The sequence below is a fragment of the Labrus bergylta genome, chromosome 1 (assembly GCF_963930695.1).
Source record: "Labrus bergylta chromosome 1, fLabBer1.1, whole genome shotgun sequence".
NCBI lineage: Eukaryota > Metazoa > Chordata > Actinopteri > Labriformes > Labridae > Labrus > Labrus bergylta.
Genome location: NC_089195.1, coordinates 14,444,361 through 14,453,721, shown reverse-complemented (window position 1 = coordinate 14,453,721; position 9,361 = coordinate 14,444,361). Strand labels below are relative to the sequence as shown.

Genomic DNA, 9,361 nt, shown 5'->3' with positions numbered 1-9,361 from the left:
CGCTGTCATCCCAATCAGCGTGTAGTGCGTCTGTCGTCGCACAAAACATCGACAAGAGACCAATCAGTGCAGAGATTTATGTGATTGGCGACTCTGCCGACCAATCAAAATGCGCAAAAGGAAGGGTAAGGGCAGTGCCCTTGAAAGAGGCTCTGGGTAAGGGTAATGGAGAGTCTTACAGCCTCAGAACCTATGCTCAGAACATTATCCTACATACCGGTATACATAATAAAACATATCACGTGGATTACATAAAAAAAAACATTTTAATATATAATAATATTAATATAATTTTTATTTATTGGATCCTTATAAGAAATTAAGTTAAAATTAAACTGTGATATTTGTAAGCACTTAAAAATCCTGTTGCATTCTTGCAAGATTCTCTCAAAATATCTTACAAGGGGGCGGCAGTGGACTAGCGGTTAGTGCGGTAGAGGCTCGAAACCTCGAGAGCGGGTGACCCGGGTTCACATCCGACCTGTGGCTCCTTTCCCTCACGTTGTTCCCTGCCCTCTCTCGCCCCAGATTCTGACTCTATCCACTGTCCTCCTAGCCCTAAAATAAAGACATAAAAATCCCAGGGTTTAAGAAACATACCTTTTGAGTGCAATGCAATCAATTACCCAAATGACTGTAATATATTTAGCCATGTCCTGATTGAAATCATTGAAATCAGCATTTTCCTTCACATAATTTGTTGGTACTGTTTGAGTTGTGCTTATTTTAAATTGTGGGCTATTTCTCTGTAAACTCAAACTTACTTAGAAGGTGATATTTTCTGTTTTTTTCTCTCGTTCTGCAGTCACTCATTTTCTCCCTCACTGTGTTCAGTTAGGTCAGTTATAAAAAGACAGAGGCAGATGTATGTCAGTAGATAGTACACGAGAGTAAATTATGTGAATGTGTAAAAGTGTGCCGTCCCTTACTCCTCTACACATTACAAGACACTGTTATGGTACATTTGTTTTATTTTTTTATTAAAAACTTCAATAAAAATCTAAAGTTCAAAAACACAACCATGATTTCCTAACATTCTTCCGTCTACATCCTGGAGGAGATTTCTCTCTCTGCTGTTCTTGTTTAGAGTTTTTATTTATTATTATTATTGAGGGTTAGAGACAATAAGAAAAAATAAATCAGTCACATTCAGTCACATTGGTGATTTTGAGTGATAAAATTGACTCGTCTTCTCTTCAAGTCTGCATATGTTTCCCCCTCTCTGGTTGACTTTCTCACAGAGGATAATCACTCCACAGGCTGAAAGACAAAGAACACAATCATTAACCAAAGCAGATATGTACGTCAGAACAAAAATAGTACAAATTTGAAATAGCTGTTTCAAACTCAAGTCTTTTGTTTTTATGCCTTTTTTTGGTTATCCAACTTCCCCACATTCATCGGGCAGTTTTAGTTACTTCACAGATCAAGATTTTTGGAGACAAAAAAACACAGTAAGAGTTTTTTTCGCTGTATACTCTATCAAACAATTGACAAATGCAACTCTGCATGCAAAGTTTTATTTTTATCGTATGCTACCTGTGCTTATTTGATCGAGGGATCATTTGTGTTTATTATTGCTCGTAAGAACACAACTAGCCATCATTTTATCCATCCAGAGACGTATGCACTCCTGACATTTTAAGGACAATTCAGTACAGACGGCCTCTACAATTGCTTATTGAGGTGAAAAGAAAATACTGATGAGCAGAAAAGAGTATGGAGCAGCTTGATTACATGCAAGATGTTTGCAGCATTCGCTCACCGCTCGCATGGTGTAAATGTCATTACCCTCGTCTGCTCACCCGACGTGAATTTCCCTCAATATTTCCAGCTGCATTCACACATTGGCTCATCCCGACTTTGCGCTGAAACTTAACTAGGGGTCTGTTCACATGCAGTTGAAACGCAAAGTTTTCTGAATGAGTTTAATGTATCGGTATGTGAGAATACAACATGGGTGGCACATTTCAGTTTACCCCCTCATCCTCCATGAACTGTCTGGATGAACTGACCAGCTCCCCCAGTTTGGAGATCTGTTAGCGAGGATCAGTACCAGGATTTCTCTGATGGACACCAACTACAGGTGTCCTGGTTCAGCTGTGGAGCTCCTGTCCATCTGTCCCCACTGAGTATCTAACAAGTCACACGTCAGTTAAATCTGACTACAGTACTATGAACATACAATAAACAGATTTTGCTTCATTAATTTATGTATTAATTCCTGTATTCATTTATTTCTACTTAAGTAATTGTCCCTCACAGCAGCTGTGTGTTGTTTGATCTCTGATAAGTGCCTGAATTAGTAAAAATGGTTTAATTCATGTTTCATTTTGTGTGTATAATCCATGTTTCAGCACTTATGAAAGGTCATTCAGTTTCATGATGGAGAATAACAAACATAACGATAAATGTGAGCGTTTGAGAAAAGTATGATCCAGGCGGGTCATGAACCCTGCTGCCCCGCATGATATCTAAACATATTACCTCTACACCCTTAACACTGCTGAACACTGACCAAAAACATACTGCTGATAGAGATAACAGCACCCGACACACATCTCGCCTGCATGCATTCCTGTGGGAAAAAAATCACACGCACGTATGTCCGTCTGTAATTTCCGTCTGTGTGTGTGTGTTACCTCTGGGTGTACTCGGAGTCGATTTGTGTCTGCAGCAGCAGCTCTCTGATCTCCTCAGGTGGGTTCATTCCGTGAAGTTTTGCTCTCTCCCATCTCTGCAGCCGGCTGATACCTGAAATAGAGCGACGGTGTGATCAATGATTCAGTGTTCTGTCGGATTAAAACTGATTTTTTTTTTTTTTTTAAGCAACAGACATAACTTTATTTATTCAGAGGGAAAGAGCTGTGTTAACCAGGAGTTGCAGTAAAGAGAGAGATCAGCACTAAAATTCAAATATTTACAAAATAGGAGAAGAAGTGACTAATACAGTAAGTGAGTGTCTCAGAGCCAGGCTGATACGGATTAAACATCAGACCAATATGGATCATGATTTTAGAGGCAAAACATTTCCATAGTGGATTTATGATCTGGAATGAAAACAAACCTTTACAGGTTGATGTTGCATTGATGTGAAAAAGTACTAAGAAGGCAGCTTGAACATAATTTTTGTTTCACTCACAGTTTTTCAGATTTATTTTGGCCACTATGAGGCAGCAGAGCCACAGGAGGGCACAGACAGGAAGTACATTTACACACATTTATTCAGCAGAACAGCATCCACAACTTTAACCCAGGTTACATATAAAACACACCATATTCATCTGTATCCAATACTTTTAAAGGTGCATGCAAATTGCCACCTACTGTATGAACTGAGTGTGTCATCTCGCCTCTTTTATAAACAACTTAAGCACTGTCTTCTCTGCCTGTCATATCTGCAGGATGGTTCATTTGAGGCACTTCTTAGTCTTTAAATTGAAAGACAATACTTGTGTGCATTACAAATTATGGTATAACAATACCAGATTTTTTCATCTTCAACAAATATCGATACATCTTTCAATACCATGACAACAAAAACAGAAGTCTAAGGTACCCAATATTGGATACTTTATTGTTTTTAACACCAAAAATTGCAGGCAAACCCCACCACATAGTCGAATAAATTTGCAACGTTTTGGTTCTGAAACGCTGCAAAGGTATTTGTGCAGTTCAGATAGTCCTCCTTCAATAGTTCACGACAGCTTTGGGTTAAATATATGACGACCTCTGAAGATTTTTCAAAGCTTTGATACTTTTCAATACTGTCAATCATTCAAATAATGTAGATTGTAAAACTATCAAATTATCTAAAACTTTCAGAACAGTATTCCAAATTCAAAACAGAGAATATAAATTACAATGCCTACACTTTCTCCTTTCAGTAATCTTAATTGTGCACATTAGTGTGTGTGTTACCTGTGCACGGCCCAAATCTCCAGTCCAGATCAAACTGTTTGAGCTGCTGCAGCTCCTCCTCTCGGACCGATTTAGTTTCAGCTTCTGCTGCAAACAAAGAGAATAAAGTCACTATGGCATCTCACAGCATTCATTTAAAACATTTAACTGAAATTACATTTAAATCATCTTTATAATGGTGAAAACAATGGTTTATATATTGTTTTGTAAAATATGAATAGACAATAACAACAACTAAAATGTGAGCAACAAAATATATTAAATTGTATTTTAGAAACACAGCTGTGCTGCTCATCACCTTCCTGTGGAGGCGGAGAAGGAGGAGGAGACCTCTTCCCTCGTTTGGTCCCCCTCCTCGCCTTCTTCACCACTTTAAATGAATCAGTTATCAGCCTGTGCTTGGTCGTCATGGTGACTGATCTAGATCAAAGAAATAAAGTGGTGCTGGAGATTAGACACACATTTATTTTAAGAAAAAATTCAATTTAATATTTTAAGTGACATGTTATGATTGAATGTTTTGTTATAAATTGTAATGAAATAATGTCACATACTGTAGCTTTAATGTCCTACCTTCTTCTACAGTCTGATTTATGCCGTCTCACATCACACATTATTTTATTTTTACAGCATGTTCCTTTTTTTAAAAAATGTCATAATTTTCTACCAAGCTCTCTTGTTTACATTTACATAAGTACACATAAGGATACCACACAGCAGAGTCAACCAACACCCTGTTATATTACCTCTACACTCGTGGAGATGTCAGAATAATATAATTCATTTACATGTAATAAACCTGAATTGTGTCTTTGAAAGGCACATTACATGTCCTGCAGCCATATCAGGATTGTATTGTTGCTCTAACATTTAATAAACATTAGATTAAGAATGACGTCTCGTGAAAAGGAAATATATTTTCTGTTGCAGGATAGCAGTCACACTTAGAATGAAAATCTGACATAGAGAGATAATTATTCCCTAAAAAGTACAAGGAAGTGTCTAATAGTCAGTTAAAACGTTTTGAAACAAACTATTATGATAATAACATTTGTCCATGTAGCATTTGAATTGTCTTGTTTCACATTAACTTCAACTGAACGCTGTTACTGAACATGTCCGGGCAAAGGCTACACCACCTGTTATTTAAAGTTCAATAATAGATAAACAATATTTAACATGACTACAGTGAAAGCCTAATTAATGTTTGTAAACTGTCATACACAGCAAAGGGAAAACTATTTAAATGACGTTTTATTCACGCATTGTCTTTGGGTCACACCAAATCCAATGTAAAAATCTGGTGATTTAAGATGACTTGATTATTACAAATGCACAAGGTGTACGATTTTTATTTTATTTTTTTTGACTATTGGATTGACAAACAGATATTTATCAATAAATTCGGCAGTCACAAAAACAACTTATTACACTGTGAATGTGATCAAACAGTATTTTCTTTTTCTTTCACTTTATCTTGAGCTTACTCGGTGGACTGACGTGTTTCGCGTTAAAAAGGCATTACGCATTTATTACGATTTAATTATGAATCCCTTGTAGATTCTAATTAAGATGTGTTCACAGACTGAAAGCAGAAAGATGAGCTAATTCTTGTAAATTTCTTGGTAATCTTCAGCTACGCTATGTTATCTTTTTTTTTTTTTTTTTTAATGCTGCACTCGACAGAAACATTTATTCAAACTTCTGCCGTGAACTTTTGTCAAACTCCCTCTTGCCTGTGTGTTCAACCTACCTTGTTATCGAGGAAATAAAATGTCTATTAAAATATGTTTTCTTTTCATTCAGTCTGCAGGAAAACAACTCGACCAAAACTGACGCAATTTCTTCTTCTTCTATTTCTGTCTACGTCAGATTTGAGACCATGGGCTTCTTTGCTGCCGCCTGTTGGTTGTTTTGTGCATTACAGGAGAGTAGGCTACAACAATTTCTTCCACCCAAACACCAAAATCTATTAATTTGTGAATTTCACTGAGGTAGGCGTTTGTGGCGTATTAATGCCCTTAGAGGATGGTGATGTATTTGTTTGATTCATTTGAGGATATTGAGTTTATTCAACAGTTTGATTAATTTATTAGAGTAAATAACTGTATCTCAGGTGTTCTGTCAAATAATGCAACCCAAAGAGATTTGCTACTATGCAGCTCTGTGTAGCTCAGGGAGAATTTTGATAGAGGAATGCTTCATCTAAATTCTTAAATAAAGGTTAAACATGCTTCCAGTTTCCTTACAGTAAGTGAGTTGGCCTAGTGTTTCAAATTTATTCTGTACTGGGAGCATTATTTGATTCAATTCAAGTGTGTTTTTTGAAGGGAGGGAATAAAGAGTTGAGGAGCTGGACAGCCTGGGAACAAATGTTGTTCTTCTCCTCTGCATCCTGAAGCCGAGACAGCGAGGCCGGCGTCCTGAGGGGATCCACTTAAGATAGATGTAGGTAGGTAGGTAGATAGAGAGATAGATACTTTATTATTCCCGAGGGAAATTCAAACACTCATTCATACTTAAATGCTGGGAAGAGAGCGTGTGAGGGGTCCTGAATAATCCAACTTGATAACCTGAGGGTTTGCTGCTCATTGATGGTTGACAGAGTCCTTACAGGTAGTCCAGTGATCTTAGAGCAGACTGTGACCGTGCTCTGCAGGCGGTTTTTGTTCTGGAGGCTAGTGGAGTGGAACCAGCAGGTTATAGAGAATGAAAAGATCAAAGTTTACTGATGGATTTCTACAATTTAAGATGCAATGTAACGATGAAACGAAAAGTGATGATGATGGAATTTAACCTTACATGATTTTGATGATTGATTGACAGTGAGGACAGCCCCCCCCCCCCACCTCTCTCTCTGTGGTTTTAAAATACAAATCAATACAAATCTTCTTGGCCTGTTCTTCAGCCTCTTTGCTGCATTTCCTTCTCTGCATCTCCTCCATTCCCCTTTCCAGAGACATCACTTACTGTATAATCGAGTTTAAGGTGTGTGTGTGTGTGTGTGTGTGTGTGTGTGTGTGTGTGTGTGTGTGTGTGTGTGTGTGTGTTGTGTGTGTTAGGATGTAGCCTCAGTCTGTAAGGACTTGGGTTGGATTCAAGTCCCGGTGTCGACCAAGTCTGGTAGCTGGAGAGGTGCCAGTTCACTTCCTGAGCACAGCCAAGGTGCCCTTGAACAAGACATCACATCTATAAACCCCTCTATTTCAGCCCTGCTCAGAACAGGCTGTTTCTGTGTCTGTACCTTTAAATGTAAATGAGCTGTGTCTGACCACACCCCCTCTCTGGAAGAGCTTGGGTGGCTCGGACTTTCTCGCTCCATGTCCTATTGTTTACGGTGAGAAGGCAGACTTAGAGGGCAGAACAAACACCTAGCTGTGGGAGTGTCACCCACCTGGGGGAGGGGTTACTGCCCGTTGTGATGTCATAAAGGGAAAACCTCCAAACGGCCTGTTTGAGCACACATTTTCTGAAAAGTAGAGCAGGCAAAAGTCGGAGAGGATGGACATTTTTCATAATTTGGGGGTTAGATAGAGACACATATCAATGTTAGAACAACATGGTTACGTGTATTTGCATAATATGGGACCTTTAAACTATTTTGATGTTCAGAAATATCATTGTTTTCTATGATCACTCACTCACTCGTGACAGGCCTCATACTGGTCTTTGCCTGGGGCATCCAAAATATAAAACTGCCCCTGCACTCAAAATACAAACTGTGTAGATGAACTTAAAGAGACTTGCTCTGACGAAGAACTTTGATTTGTTTGAAAAGAAACTTCCCAGATTCTTAAATAGTTCCATAAACTCTATTCACTGGCTTTGACTATAATTAAGTATTTTCCTCTTTCAATCCATTTTGCGATTTAATCAAATTAAAGAAACATTATGTGGATGATGACGGCTCTGCTGAAATAATGTGTCTAAGACGCTGACATGAAAGTTGCAAATCATCGTCTTTGTTTTGGAAGTTTTCCCAAGAAAAACATCCGTTGTTTCAGCAAATCATGGAATGATATATGCTTAAATTTAAACAACAAAGCCTCTTAACGGGTTAGGAACACATTTGGAAGTAAGATGACGTTTTAAAAAAATCTTAAGGTCAACAGAGTGAGGAGGGTCTTACACTGCTCCTGTTTCTGACAGATGAAAAAATAAATAAAAATCAAGTTTAGAAGTCAAGAACTATATTTCCGGAGGTCAGACCCTCCCGTTTTGCATAAGGCATAGCATCTGATGGTCAAAGCCTGAACACAGCAGTTACCAACAGTGGCTTTACTTCTGAGGTCAATGAATGAGTTAATTTAACATTAAAGTAACAAGTTAAGATCAGAAAGGAACCAATCACGCCACCCATCGTACTGCGCGTTCTGCCCGCTCGCCTCATAGACCGTAAATATTACGTTAGCCTGCCTGGGAGCTGGAGTCTGACATCACTTTCCTGCGTCGTCCACTTTGCCATTTTGTTTTCGAGTTGGTTTGAATTATGATTACTTTTTAGCACGGCAAGTTTGAAAACGAAAAGCCAAAGACCTTTTCGTTTTCATTTGAATCATGTCATACAATATGCATACATAGAGAGTAAAAGTATAATGCAAACGGATGACTGAATATTCATTTTAAATATAGGTCAAATAATGCACCTATAATCTGAAAGTCAAAAAGTGTTTCTTTTACTGTATTTCCATTTTAAAATCAGCTTTTTCATTTGAATTATGATACAGATTTAGCGGGGCATTTTTTGAAAATGATGAAGCAAATGTCATTTTCTTCCTCATTTTAATTTAGTCAATGAATGTGCATTTTTGAAGTTGAAAACTAAAATTCAAATTAGATAAATTAATCAAAATTTTATTTTTGAGTCAAATAATACACTCATATTCTGAAAATGAAAAAGCATTTCTGTTAATGCATTTGAATTTTCAAATTAGCTTTATCATTTGAATTCTGATCACTAATCGCTTCCGTAAGGAATGGGGCCACGCCCTCAACTTTGTTGGGGGGGGATCATATCAATAGGGCCTAAAATCATCAAGTGTGTAACCAGCTTTAGACAGAACTCGTGCTTCGGAGGAGTAGGCTGTGGTTATTTATTTTCTAGGTGATCACAATTGCAGCTGGTCAGAGACAAACCAGGTGAAATAGTTGAAAATTCTTGCAGACAAGCGAAAAATCCATCTGGCAACATGTGGATGAGCGTGGGAGGCTTATATACTGCCTCGATTACTGATGAGGAGCAGCTGTGTGCCCAGGTGAGCTGAGTTGGGCTTGGTGAGGGGGGCGTGGCATGTTGAGCGGAGGAGAGGTGAAAATTAGTATACATATACGGTATTTGATTTTACATTTATCTCATGTGACCCTTTTCTGCAGGGCATTAAATGCATTTTCTTTGGACTACAGACTGTATAATGGTGTGGTGTGTGCTTGTGTGTATATT

The 9,361-nt window shown here is 38.1% G+C and overlaps 1 protein-coding gene across 2 annotated transcripts; it reads right to left on the bottom strand.

Moving 5' to 3' along the window:
• Positions 1-959: 959 nt before the first annotated feature.
• pold4 (DNA polymerase delta 4, accessory subunit) lies at positions 960-5,829 on the bottom strand. Of its 2 annotated transcripts, none has more exons than XM_020637751.3 (5): positions 5,675-5,829; positions 4,220-4,341; positions 3,922-4,008; positions 2,643-2,754; positions 960-1,260 (listed from the first exon to the last, which is right to left on the bottom strand). In XM_020637751.3, exons 2-5 carry the CDS (start codon positions 4,329-4,331, stop codon positions 1,236-1,238), a joined length of 336 nt encoding a protein of 111 aa, XP_020493407.2. In that variant the 5' UTR covers positions 4,332-4,341; positions 5,675-5,829; the 3' UTR covers positions 960-1,235. The 2 variants fall into 2 exon arrangements, with proteins under 2 accessions (XP_020493407.2, XP_020493408.2); XM_020637752.3 differs by having other exon boundaries at positions 3,922-4,005.
• Positions 5,830-9,361: the final 3,532 nt, after the last annotated feature.